The sequence below is a fragment of the Lycorma delicatula genome, chromosome 1, assembly GCF_047948215.1.
Source record: "Lycorma delicatula isolate Av1 chromosome 1, ASM4794821v1, whole genome shotgun sequence".
In the NCBI taxonomy this organism is placed as follows: Eukaryota; Metazoa; Arthropoda; class Insecta; order Hemiptera; family Fulgoridae; genus Lycorma; species Lycorma delicatula.
This window is the reverse complement of record NC_134455.1, coordinates 179,453,526-179,468,444: the sequence shown is the minus strand read 5'-3', so window position 1 is coordinate 179,468,444 and position 14,919 is coordinate 179,453,526. Positions and strand designations below refer to the sequence as shown.

The window sequence follows — 14,919 nt, the reverse complement described above, 5'->3', positions numbered from 1 at the left end:
ATAATTTAATATTTAATTATAAAGCAAAAGATATTTTTGATTGTTAAAGTTAATGGGAATAAACAAACTAATATGTGAATGGTTTACAGTAAGAGAAGGAATTTGTTATTATTGATTTTATTTAGATAATAATTTTATTAAAAAATTGTCACTAACAATGCAATAAGAATTAGCAGAGAAAAAGTTCATGTGACAGGGACTGGCTGAACAGTATAAGACATGTGCGAAGCACTTGTGTGGTAAGATGCGCTGACAGATATTACTGTAAAATCTTAATGTAGAAAGATCATTGAAAATTTCTGTGAAGAAATAGCAAACATTCTAAAGTAGTGCATAGGAAAGATCATAATAGTAAATGCTAACAGCAGTACACTATACTGTATTTATAAGTACAGTGGATTATATATAATTATAGTTAATTTGTGTAAATTATGTGTTCGGGTATGGGTGTTTATTTACTCTTTTAAATTGAAAAAAAATTTTAATTTTTTTCAGAAAACATAAAATGTGAAAAGTCTGAATTCAAATGTTTAAGTGGAAAGTGCATTGATTCCAGGAAAAAATGTGACAATGATAATAACTGTCTTGATGGAAGTGATGAAAAAGAAGAAATGTGTCGTATGTATCTTAAATAGTGATAAATATTTTTGAATGCTGACTGTATGTATAGGTAAATCGAAAGATAAATTTAAAATTGAATCCTATCCCTAGAACTACCCAAATTATGACTGAGAAAGAAAGGAATTCTTATTAGAGTAAAAATATTTCTGATTTGGTTTGGCATTTTAATAAACAAATTCTATGATTATAGGTACCAACGGCTACCAGTAATTTGTCCATGAACTCATTAAACTTACTTTTTTATTTCTTGTATTAGAATTAAGAGAAATAAAATTTTTTTTTTAATTTTTCTGGCTACAAAATTTGTCATTACTTCATAAATAAATTATATAGGAATTATCATTTATGAAAAATTGCTGATAGGTTATTATTTTCAGTTTCCTTATCTCTGTGTTTCTATTTATATCTATTCCACATTTGGAATGTGTTTTTTTATGTAAGTTAAGAACTATTTTCAACATATGTTCTCCAAAGCAGTATTGCATATTATTTATAAAATCATTGCTGCAATAGGTTTTGTGATTATTTTTGCAAGTAATTTATCTACCTGTTAATTCCGTGAAATTGTTCAGTAATAACATCAAAGAACATTACCATTGTTTGTGGGACTGTTATTTATGATGGTATTATTTTATTGTTTATTAGATTTACTTGAAAAAATGTTCATGTATGTTACCCGTGTGTAACATACAGACAGCACACGGTTTTTTTTGTTTTTTTTTTACATTAGCTTACATGTAAAAACAGCAAATGGTCATTACACATAATAAACATTAAAAAAAACAGTTCTATGTTATAATATGTAACCCTAATTTTATCTTTTATAGAAAAACAATAATGCAGTTTGCGAAAATGTCTTTTTGTAAAATTAGTTAGTCTATAAAGTTGAGGTTCAATTATTTGTCATGAATTTAAAATAAAAAATTTGTTTTTTTTAGTTTGTTAGTTAATTTATTTGAATGTTGTTCAGTATTCATTTAATATTTGAAACACAAGAATAATATTGAATTCAGTGAAAGAAAATAAAATAAAAAAATTGTCAAATAATTGTATATTATATTTGTTGTATTTTCTAAGATAATGTAGACACATGTGTATTTTTTAAAAAAATATTAGGAATGTAAAGAAAATGAAATTCAATGAAGATAAAATAGTAAGTACATACAATACACATTATTATAATTCAATTTAATTTTTCATACAAAAAAAAATATCTAGTTTTAATTATGTGAAACTGACATGTTTCTTTTGTACTACAACTTCCTTCAACATGTTTGTATTCTGTGTTCAACGTGAAAGCTGTCCTACCAGTTGTTTGTAGGAATGGGATTTTACTACAGCATGTGTGACTGTGTTATTGCAGTAATGTAATAAGTGGCTCAATTTGTTGTAGTGTTCACCAGTATTTATTATTCTTGTTTTTGCCAGCTGTAATATAACTTGTAAACTGAAAATTATACAAAAACAAATTTCATAACTTCCTGGTTAAGCCGGTCAAGTTTCACAAGTCATGGTATAACTACACCATGATAAGATATAACGTACACCAAGATAACATAAAACTGTTTATTAATTTTTGTACCTGGGCATTTTTATTTCTAAAAAATACCTTGAAATTGCTTTTTTAAAAAGTGTGTGATATTTAAACAAAAGTTTTATCGTTTTACGGGAGAATGAAAACATTAATTATTCTTTGTTTAAATGTCGTCAATTAATAGAAAACACAATATGTCAATTAGTAGAGAAGTTTTATTTCAAAGTCAACTTTTTCATTTTAGATGTAAAGGTATCATTTTTATTAGCGAATCATACTCTGTGCTGAATAACCATAGTTATAAATTTTGTGTGTGATATTTTTAAATATTTCAGAAACAAATATCATTCATCTAGAAAAATATGACTATGTACCAGATATCATTCCCTTCAACACCACTACAGAATAATAAAGGAGACACAATTATAATTTTTGTTATAATGATTTTATATAAATCAGTTATTTACTAGATATTATTACAAAAATAATTATCATTAGAAATTACAATAATAATTAACTCGATATACAAAGATAGGGTGTAATTTATTGTATAGTATTAAAGTAATACATAAACAAAATTAATACGGTAATTATTAATTCATATGAAAAATAGTAATCATTATTCATGTTATTTGTTGCAGTAAATCACCCCTGCCCTGAAAATCACTTTAAATGTAAAAAAACAAACAAATGTATTGATAAAAAATATGTATGCGATGGAACTGATAACTGTGAAGATAAAACTGATGAAGAACAAGAAATGTGCAGTGAGTATTTTTTTGCACTGTACCATTTATAGGTAAAAAAATTAAAAATATTACTAAGTGAATAAATTTAACCAGCAGCTTGGTCAGTAAAGACAACATACCGTTTTCCTTTAATAGCATATTAATTATAGCACTAAGAATTTTATTCCTCAGGAAAAAATTACTTTTTATTCGACAGGAAAAAAGTTGTTAGTTTTATTCAACGTATACACTCGATTGGAATACAATATTTTTCTTATAATGCTCTCTGAAGATGCTTTCTGTAACTATAAAGAATAATAATTAGTAAATTATTGGAAATTGAATAAAATTGTATGTAATTTTAGAAATGAATTTAAAAGACATTTCTTTATTTTTATATAAATACAAGCACTGTAGCTCCAGAATACATCAATATCAATAATTATCAGAATATTTAATAGTAAACTTAATTAGATCAAACTTTCAGTAGAAATAGAAATAGCTTTAACGTGTAACTGTTATTACGTTAATAAAGGGCAAGAAAATATTTTAATATTTAATTATGATTGGTGAATCAAAATTTAAGATACACCCTTGTTGTGTTCTTTATCTAAAAGGGATATAATAATGTGTTTTTGGTGTCAGCACTGGTTGCATTTTCTTCACAGTCCCCCAGCAGCAATTTTTTACTACCTTCAGGACGTGTGTAGCATCGTTGTCAAAATGGCTTGTCCTCCAGAGGTGTCGTCCAGCATAAAATTGCGTTCTGTAGTCTATGTTTTGTAAGAAAGTATTCCAGTTGTTGTAAAATTCATCCCCTAATTGTTGAGGTGAGAATGCAATGCCACTCTTTATGATCACAAAATGGTGCTAAACATACAGAAACGGAAGAACAATTGTAAGTGACGAATTGGGTGCTGGGCGTCGTTCAACTGCATACACGACGCGTAACGCGGAACGCATCAATGAAATAATTGTTTATAACCAGTTTATTAACATCAGGGAGAATGCTAGAAAACTTAACATCAGTTATGGAAGTGTGTTTGTGATTATTCGAGATCAGCTTGATTACTGCAGGATGTAGGCGTGATAGTTGCCACAACTGTTGGCCGATAACCACAAACATAAACATTTTGCTTCCACTCTTTCTTTTTTAATGTATTCCAGGATTGGTGGAGAGTTTTTGAAACAAATCACCACAGGAAATGAGGGTTGGTTGCTAACTACACTGCTTAGACTAGACAAGCATCATATGAATGGAGACATAAAAATTTGCCGCAACTAAAAAGTGAAAACATCCACCCATCTTCGTTTGAAATATTATGCTGACAGTCTTTTTAAAATCTGAGATAGTTGTTTACAATTAGTTTTCGATTCAAGCAAGGATCATTAATCAATGGCGAATTTTACTGTGAAACTTTAAAAAAATTGCGTAAAGCCATTAAAGTTCAATGATTCAGAAGATTAGCTAGCGATTGTGTCGTTTGTCTTCATTACAATGCTACTCCTCATCCAGTCTCATGTGACAAAGAAGTTACTGCAAAAATTCAAGTAGTAACTGTGGTCAGATTCGCTTACAGCTTCTATTTTGCACCTGCGACTATAATAACCTGTTTCGTCCTCTCAAGAATGAAATGTGAAAGGCGTGTGTCACTAATGATGATTATAAAGAAGTGGTCAAATGATTGAAGGAAATTGGACGAAATATTGTTTATGAGAGTGGAATTTAAAAGCTTGTCCGAAGATATTAATAGTGTTTAGAGAGTATTGGCGATTTTGTCAAAATATATTAATTGATTCGTAGTTTTTGTTGAATAAAAAAAATATTTGTATTATAATTATGAGTTTGTTTCATAGGTGGTGGGTTGTAACTTACTTTCAGTTTGTCCCTCATATAAAGGAAACTGTTTTCATGATGAAGATGAGATAAACCAATTACTATGTGATTACTTGGAAGTAAGAGAATGAATTTGTGATTATTATTTAAATTAATTATTAAATAATTTAATAAAAAAAAATGTTCACCAACCAAAGAAGACTACTTAAAGTACAATATTTGTTGTAGTTAAATCAATAAGTATCTGACATTCTAACGGTTTGTATTTGATTTGGGATATATTTCATAAATTTATCGTGTGTTTGTCAGTTAATAATGTTTTGATTTATTGCCATTGTTTATTAGTACAGCTATATAAAATGTATCACATTGAAGAATTAAAATGAAAGTAATAACTACTTTATAGAGTCGTAATATTATCATCAGATATTCCTAGTTATCATGAATTAATAGGTTCTATATAGTCTTCTACTACAAACTGTACATTTCGGTTTATCAACTAACTTATGAATGTGAAGGTTGCGTGAGGAGACATATTAATATGAATGATTTCCTGTTTCTTGTTATGGTCCCAAATTTTATACACATCTATTTTATGTCTTATAAATAATTTTATACATTCTTGTCTTGTTGCATATAATTTGTTATTTTATACCGATTAATGATTTGTGCATTAAACAATTTCGTCTTGCATCATAATCCAGATACTTAAAAATTCGTCATTTAGATTGGAGTCTTTGTAAATTTAATTTTTGTTTTCACTGGTTGAGCAGGTATTTAAGAGGACTGTAAATCATTTTTTTATTTATCTGCGAAAAACATTAAATGGGCTCCATTTTGCATATGGTTGTCATATCCCAAAGGTTTTTACATCAACCCTTTTTTTAAAATGATTTGTCACTAGCCACCCTTTTACACATATTTAATCAAAATTGTTGAAAATCTTCTTCTGGGTGCTTGAGTTGTTGTGATAATCCTAAGTTAAAATTATTAATTCATATGAAAAATAGTAATCATTATTCATGTTATTTGTTGCAGTAAATCATACCTGCTTGGAAACTCACTTTATATGTAAAAAAACGAACAAATGTATTGATAAAAAATATGTATGCGATGGAACTGATAATTGTGAAGATAAAACTGATGAAGAACAAGCAATGTGCAGTGAGTATTTTTTTGCATTGTACCATTTATATGTAAAAAAATTAAAAATATTACTAAGTGAATAAATTTAACCAGCAGCTTGGTCAGTAAAGACAACGTACCCTTTTCCTTCTATAGCATTTTAATTATAGCACTAAATATTTTATTCCTCAGGAAAAAATTCCTTTTTATTCGACAGGAAAAAAGTTGTTAGTTTTATTCAAAGTATACAGTCGATTGGAATACAATATTTTTCTTATAATGCTCTCTGAAAATGCTTTCTGTAACTATAAAGAATAATAATTAGTAAATTATTGTAAATTGAATAAAATTGTATGTAATTTTAGAAATGAATTTTAAAGACATTTTTTTAATTTTTTTATAAATACAAGCACTGTAGCTCCAGAATACATCAATATCAATAATTATCAGAATATTTAATAATAAACTTAATTAGATCAAGCTTTCAGTAGAAATAGAAATAGCTTTAACGTTAAACTGTTATTACGTTAATAAAGGGCAAGAAAATAGTTTAATATTTAATTATGATTGGTGAATCAAAATTTAAGATACACCCTTGCTGTGTTCTTTATCTAAAAGGGATATAATAATGTGTTTTTGGTGTCAGCACTGGTTGCATTTTCTTCACAGTCCCCCAGCAGCAATTTGTTACTACCTTCAGTACATGTGTAGTATCGTTGTCAAAATGGCTTGTTCTCCAGAGGTGTCGTCCAGCATAAAATTGCGTTCTGTAGTCTATGATTTGTAAGAAAGTATTCCAGTTGTTGTAAAATTCATCCCCTAATTGTTAAGGTGAGAACGCAATGCCACTCTTTATGATCACAAAATGGTGCTAAACATAGAGAAACGGAAGAACAATTGTAAGTGATGAATTGGGTGCTGGGCGTCGTTCAACTGCATACACGACGCGTAACGCGGAACGCATCAATAAAATAATTGTTTATAACCAGTTTATTAACATCAGGGAGATTGCTAGAAAACTTAACATCAGTTATGGAAGTGTGTTTGTGATTATTCGAGATCAGCTTGATTACTGCAGGATGTAGGCATGATAGTTGCCACAACTGTTAGCCGATAACCACAAACATAAACATTTTGCTTCCACTCTTTCTTTTTTAATGTATTCCAGGATTGGTGGAGAGTTTTTGAAACAAATCACCACAGGAAATGAGGGCTGGTTGCTACCTACACTGCTTAGACTAGACAAGCATCATATGAATGGAGACATAAAAATTTGCCGCAACTAAAAAGGTGAAAACATCCACACATCTTCGTTTGAAACGTTATGCTGACAGTCTTTTTAAAATCTGAGATAGTTGTTTACAATTAGTTTTCCATTCAAGCCAGGATCATTAATCAATAGCGTATCTTACTGTAAAACTTTAAAAAAATTGCGTAAAGCCATTAAAGTTCAATGATTTAGGAGATTAGCTAGCGATTGTGTCGTTTGTCTTCATTACAATGCTACTCCTCATTCAGTCTCATGTGACAAAGAAGTTACTGCAAAAATTCAAGTAGTAACTGTGGTCAGATTTGCTTACAGCTTCTATTTTGCACCCTGCGACTATAATAACCTGTTTCGTCCTCTCAAGAATGTAATGTGAGGGGCGTGTGTCACTAATGATGATTTTAAAGAAGTGGTCCTTTAATGATTGAAGGAAATTGGACGATATATTTTTCATGAGAGTGGAATTTAAAAGCTTGTCCCAAGATATTAATAGTGTTTAGAGAGTATTGGCGATTTTTTAGAAAAATAATAATTGATTCATATATTCACATATCTGCTTGGAAACTCACTTTAAATGTAAAAAAACAAACAAATGTATTCTTAAAAAATATGTATGCGATGGAACTGATAATTGTGAAGATAAAACTGATGAAGAACAAGCAATGTGCAGTGAGTATTTTTTGCATTGTACCATTTATAGGTAAAAAAATTAAAAATATTACTAAGTGAATAAATTTAACCAGCAGCTTGGTCAGTAAAGACAACGTACCCTTTTCCTTCTATTGCATTTTAATTATAGCACTAAATATTTTATTCCTCAGGAAAAAATTGCATTTTATTCGACAGGAAAAAAGTTGTTAGTTTTATTCAAAGTATACACTCGATTGGAATACAATATTTTTCTTATAATGCTCTCTGAAAATGCTTTCTGTAACTATAAAGAATAATAATTAGTAAATTATTGTAAATTGAATAAAATTGTATGTAATTTTAGAAATGAATTTTAAAGACATTTTTTTAATTTTTTTATAAATACAAGCACTGTAGCTCCAGAATACATCAATATCAATAATTATCAGAATATTTAATAATAAACTTAATTAGATCAAGCTTTCAGTAGAAATAGAAATAGCTTTAACGTTAAACTGTTATTACGTTAATAAAGGGCAAGAAAATAGTTTAATATTTAATTATGATTGGTGAATCAAAATTTAAGATACACCCTTGCTGTGTTCTTTATCTAAAAGGGATATAATAATGTGTTTTTGGTGTCAGCACTGGTTGCATTTTCTTCACAGTCCCCCAGCAGCAATTTGTTACTACCTTCAGTACATGTGTAGTATCGTTGTCAAAATGGCTTGTTCTCCAGAGGTGTCGTCCAGCATAAAATTGCGTTCTGTAGTCTATGATTTGTAAGAAAGTATTCCAGTTGTTGTAAAATTCATCCCCTAATTGTTAAGGTGAGAACGCAATGCCACTCTTTATGATCACAAAATGGTGCTAAACATAGAGAAACGGAAGAACAATTGTAAGTGATGAATTGGGTGCTGGGCGTCGTTCAACTGCATACACGACGCGTAACGCGGAACGCATCAATGAAATAATTGTTTATAACCAGTTTATTAACATCAGAGAGATTGCTAGAAAACTTAACATCAGTTATGGAAGTGTGTTTGTGATTATTCGAGATCAGCTTGATTACTGCAGGATGATAGTTGCCACAACTGTTGGCCGATAACCACAAACATAAACATTTTGCTTCCACTCTTTCTTTTTTAATGTATTCCAGGATTGGTGGAGAGTTTTTGAAACAAATTACCACAGGAAATGAGGGCTGGTTGCTACCTACACTGCTTAGACTAGACAAGCATCATATGAATGGAGACATAAAAATTTGCCGCAACTAAAAAGGTGAAAACATCCACACATCTTCGTTTGAAACATTATGCTGACATTCTTTTTAAAATCTGAGATAGTTGTTTACAATTAGTTTTCGATTCAGGCCAGGATCATTAATCAATAGCGAATCTTACTGTGAAACTTTATAAAATTGCGTAAACCCATTAAAGTTCAATGATTTAGAAGATTAGCTAGCGATTGTGTCGTTTGTCTTCATTACAATGCTACTCCTCATTCAGTCTCATGTGACAAAGAAGTTACTGCAAAAATTCAAGTAGTAACTGTGGTCAGATTCTTTTACAGCTTCTATTTTCCACCCTGCGACTATATTAACCTACTTCGTCCTCTCAAGAATGTAATGTGAGGGGCGTGTGTCACTAATGATGATTTTAAAGAAGTGGTCCTTTAATGATTGAAGGAAATTGGACGAAATATTTTTCATGAGAGTGGCATTTAAACGCTTGTCCCAAGATATTAATAGTGTTTAGAGAGTATTGGCGATTTTTTAGAAAAATATTATTTGATTCGTAGTTTTTTTTGAATAAAAAAAATAATTGTGTTATAATTATGACTTTTTTTCATAGGTGGTGGGTTGTAACTTACTTTCAGTTTGTCCCTCATATAAAGGAAACTGTTTTCATGATTATTGAAGTAGATCGGATAAACCAATTACTATGTGATTACTTGGAAGTAAGAGAAGGAATTTGTGATTATTATTTAATTTAATTGTTAAATAATTTTATTAGAAAAAATGTTCACTAACCAAAGAAGGCTACTTAAAGTACAATATTTGTTGTAGTTAAATCAATAAGTATCTGATATTCTAACGATTGGTATTTGATTTGGGATATATTTCATAAATTTATCGTGTGTTTGTCAGTTAATAATGTTTTGATTTATCCAGTGTTTATTAGTACAGCTATATAAAATGTATCACATTGAAGAATTAAAATGAAAGTAATAACTACTTTAGAGAGTCGTAATATTATAATCAGATATTCCTAGTTATCATGAATTAATAGGTTCTATATAGTCTTCTACTACAAACTGTTCATTTCGGTTTATCAACTAACTTATGAACGTGAAGGTTGCGTGAGGAGACATATTAATATGAATGATTTCCTGTTTCTTTTTATAGTCCCAAATTTTATACACATCTATTTTATGTCTTATAAATAATTTTATACATTCTTGTCTTGTTGCATATAATTTGTTATTTTATACCGATTAATGATTTGTGCATTAAACAATTTCGTCTTGCATCATAATCCAGTTACTTAAAAATTCGTCATTTAGATTGGAGTCTTTGTAAATTTAATTTTTGTTTTCACTGGTTGAGCAGGTATTTAAGAGGACTGTAAATCAGTTTTGTATTTATCTGCGAAAAACATTAAATGGGCTCCATTTTGCATAAGGTTGTCATATCCCAAAGGTTTTAAAATCAACCCTTTTTTTAAAATGATTTTTCACTAGCTACCCTTTTACACATATTTAATCAAAATTGTTGAACATCTTCTTCTGGGTGCTTGAGTTGTTGTGATAAACCTAAGTTAAAATTATTAATTCATATGAAAAATAGTAATCATTATTCATGTTATTTGTTGCAGTAAATCATACCTGCTTGGAAACTCACTTTAAATGTAAAAAAACGAACAAATGTATTGATAAAAAATATGTATGCGATGGAACTGATAATTGTGAAGATAAAACTGATGAAGAACAAGCAATGTGCAGTGAGTATTTGTTTGCATTGTACCATTTATAGGTAAAAAAATTAAAAATATTACTAAATGAATAAATTTAACCAGCAGCTTGGTCAGTAAAGACAACATACCCTTTTCCTTCAATAGCATTTTAATTATACCACTAAATATTTTATTCCTCCGGAAAAAATTCGTTTTTATTCGACAGGAATAAAGTTGTTAGTTTTATTCAAAGTATACACTCGATTGGAATACAATATTTTTCTTATAATGCTCTCTGAAAATGCTTTCTGTAACTATAAAGAATAATAATTAGTAAATTGAATAAAATTGTATGCAATTTTAGAAATGAATTTTAAAGACATTTCTTTATTTTTTTATAAATACAAGCATTGTAGCTCCAGAATACATCAATATCAATAATTATCAGAATATTTAATAGTAAACTTAATTAGATCAAACTTTCAGTAGAACTAGAAATAGCTTTAACGTGTGTAACTGTTATTACGTTAATAAAGGGCAAGAAAATAGTTTAATATTTAATTATGATTGGTGAATCAAAATTTAAGATACACCCCTTGCTGTGTTGTTTATCTAAAAGGGATATAATAATGTGTTTTTGGTGTCAGCACTGGTTGCATTTTCTTTACAGTCCCCCAGCAGCAATTTGTTACTACCTTCAGTACATGTGTAGTATCGTTGTCAAAATGGCTTGTTCTCCAGAGGTGTCGTCCAGCATAAAATTGCGTTCTGTAGTCTATGTTTTGTAAGAAAGTATTCCAGTTGTTGTAAAATTCATCCCCTAATTGTTGAGATGAGAACGCAATGCCACTCTTTATGATCACAAAATGGTGCTAAACATAGAGAAACGGAAGAACAATTGTAAGTGACGAATTGGGTGCTGGGCGTCGTTCAACTGCATACACGACGCGTAACGCGGAACGCATCAATGAAATAATTGTTTATAACCAGTTTATTAACATCAGAGAGATTGCTAGAAAACTTAACATCAGTTATGGAATTGTGTTTGTGATTATTCATGATCAGCTTGATTACTGCAGGATGTAGGCATGATAGTTGCCACAACTGTTGGCCGATAACCACAAACATAAACATTTTGCTTCCACTCTTTCTTTTTTAATGTTATCCAGGATTGGTGGAGAGTTTTTGAAACAAATCACCACAAGAAACGAGGGCTGGTTGCTACCTACACTGCTTAGACTAGACAAGCATCATATGAATGGAGACATAAAAATTTGCCGCAACTAAAAAGGTGAAAACATCCACACATCTTCGTTTGAAACATTATGCTGACAGTCTTTTTAAAATCTGAGATAGTTGTTTACAATTAGTTTTCGATTCAAGCCAGGATCATTAGTCAATAGCAAATCTTACTGTGAAACTTTAAAAAAATTGCGTAAAGCCATTAAAGTTCAATGATTTAGAAGATTAGCTAGCGATTGTGTCGTTTGTCTTCATTACAATGCTACTCCTCATTTAGTCTCATGTGACAAAGAAGTTACTGCAAAAATTCAAGTAGTAACTGTGGTCAGATTCCCTTACAGCTTCTATTTTCCACCCTGCGACTATATTAACCTACTTCGTCCTCTCAAGAATGTAATGTGAGGGGCGTGTGTCACTAATGATGATTTTAAAGAAGTGGTCCTTTAATGATTGAAGGAAATTGGACGAAATATTTTTCATGAGAGTGGCATTTAAACGCTTGTCCCAAGATATTAATAGTGTTTAGAGAGTATTGGCGATTTTTTAGAAAAATATTAATTGATTCGTAGTTTTTTTTGAATAAAAAAAATAATTGTGTTATAATTATGACTTTTTTCATAGGTGGTGGGTTGTAACTTACTTTCAGTTTGTCCCTCATATAAAGGAAACTGTTTTCATGATTATTGAAGTAGATCGGATAAACCAATTACTATGTGATTACTTGGAAGTAAGAGAAGGAATTTGTGATTATTATTTAATTTAATTGTTAAATAATTTTATTAGAAAAAATGTTCACTAACCAAAGAAGGCTACTTAAAGTACAATATGTGTTGTAGTTAAATCAATAAGTATCTGATATTCTAACGATTGGTATTTGATTTGGGATATATTTCATAAATTTATCGTGTGTTTGTCAGTTAATAATGTTTTGATTTATTGCCAGTGTTTATTAGTACAGCTATATAAAATGTATCACATTGAAGAATTAAAATGAAAGTAATAACTACTTTATAGAGTCGTAATATTATCATCAGATATTCCTAGTTATCATGAATTAATAGGTTCTATATAGTCTTCTACTACAAACTGTTCATTTCGGTTTATCAACTAACTTATGAACGTGAAGGTTGCGTGAGGAGACATATTAATATGAATGATTTCCTGTTTCTTTTTATAGTCCCAAATTTTATACACATCTATTTTATGTCTTATAAATAATTTTATACATTCTTGTCTTGTTGCATATAATTTGTTATTTTATACCGATTAATGATTTGTGCATTAAACAATTTCGTCTTGCATCATAATCCAGTTACTTAAAAATTCGTCATTTAGATTGGAGTCTTTGTAAATTTAATTTTTGTTTTCACTGGTTGAGCAGGTATTTAAGAGGACTGTAAATCACTTTTGTATTTATCTGCGAAAAACATTAAATGGGCTCCATTTTGCATAAGGTTGTCATATCCCAAAGGTTTTAAAATCAACCCTTTTTTTAAAATGATTTTTCACTAGCTACCCTTTTACACATATTTAATCAAAATTGTTGAACATCTTCTTCTGGGTGCTTGAGTTGTTGTGATAAACCTAAGTTAAAATTATTAATTCATATGAAAAATAGTAATCATTATTCATGTTATTTGTTGCAGTAAATCATACCTGCTTGGAAACTCACTTTAAATGTAAAAAAACGAACAAATGTATTGATAAAAAATATGTATGCGATGGAACTGATAATTGTGAAGATAAAACTGATGAAGAACAAGCAATGTGCAGTGAGTATTTGTTTGCATTGTACCATTTATAGGTAAAAAAATTAAAAATATTACTAAATGAATAAATTTAACCAGCAGCTTGGTCAGTAAAGACAACATACCCTTTTCCTTCAATAGCATTTTAATTATACCACTAAATATTTTATTCCTCCGGAAAAAATTCGTTTTTATTCGACAGGAAAAAAGTTGTTAGTTTTATTCAAAGTATACACTCGATTGGAATACAATATTTTTCTTATAATGCTCTCTGAAGATGCTTTCTGTAACTATAAAGAATAATAATTAGTAAATTATTGTAAATTGAATAAAATTGTATGTAATTTTAGAAATGAATTTAAAAGACATTTCTTTATTTTTATATAAATACAAGCATTGTAGCTCCAGAATACATCAATATCAATAATTATCAGAATATTTAATAGTAAACTTAATTAGATCAAACTTTCAGTAGAAATAGAAATAGCTTTAACGTGTGTAACTGTTATTACGTTAATAAAGGGCAAGAAAATAGTTTAATATATAATTATGATTGGTGAATCAAAATTTAAGATACGCCCTTGCTGTTCTTTATCTAAAAGGGATATAATAATGTGTTTTTGGTGTCAGCACTGGTTGCATTTTCTTTACAGTCCCCCAGCAGCAATTTGTTACTACCTTCAGTACATGTGTAGTATCGTTGTCAAAATGGCTTGTTCTCCAGAGGTGTCGTCCAGCATAAAATTGCGTTCTGTAGTCTATGTTTTGTAAGAAAGTATTCCAGTTGTTGTAAAATTCATCCCCTAATTGTTGAGATGAGAACGCAATGCCACTCTTTATGATCACAAAATGGTGCTAAACATAGAGAAACGGAAGAACAATTGTAAGTGACGAATTGGGTGCTGGGCGTCGTTCAACTGCATACACGACGCGTAACGCGGAACGCATCAATGAAATAATTGTTTATAACCAGTTTATTAACATCAGAGAGATTGCTAGAAAACTTAACATCAGTTATGGAATTGTGTTTGTGATTATTCATGATCAGCTTGATTACTGCAGGATGTAGGCATGATAGTTGCCACAACTGTTGGCCGATAACCACAAACATAAACATTTTGCTTCCACTCTTTCTTTTTTAATGTTATCCAGGATTGGTGGAGAGTTTTTGAAACAAATCACCACAAGAAACGAGGGCTGGTTGCTACCTACACTGCTTAGACTAGACAAGCA

At 29.7% G+C, this 14,919-nt stretch overlaps 1 protein-coding gene across 1 annotated transcript in view; it reads left to right on the top strand.

Annotated features, from left to right (window-relative positions):
- The window catches only part of LOC142317721 (uncharacterized), an 83,532-nt gene extending 73,923 nt beyond the window's left edge, over window positions 1-9,609 (top strand). The window contains exons 12-15 of the mRNA XM_075354268.1: window positions 496-618; window positions 2,797-2,922; window positions 5,759-5,884; window positions 9,596-9,609. Of these exons, the coding sequence (XP_075210383.1) occupies window positions 496-618; window positions 2,797-2,922; window positions 5,759-5,884; window positions 9,596-9,609 (389 nt within the window). The remainder of the gene's footprint in view (window positions 1-495; window positions 619-2,796; window positions 2,923-5,758; window positions 5,885-9,595) is intronic.
- Window positions 9,610-14,919: the final 5,310 nt, after the last annotated feature.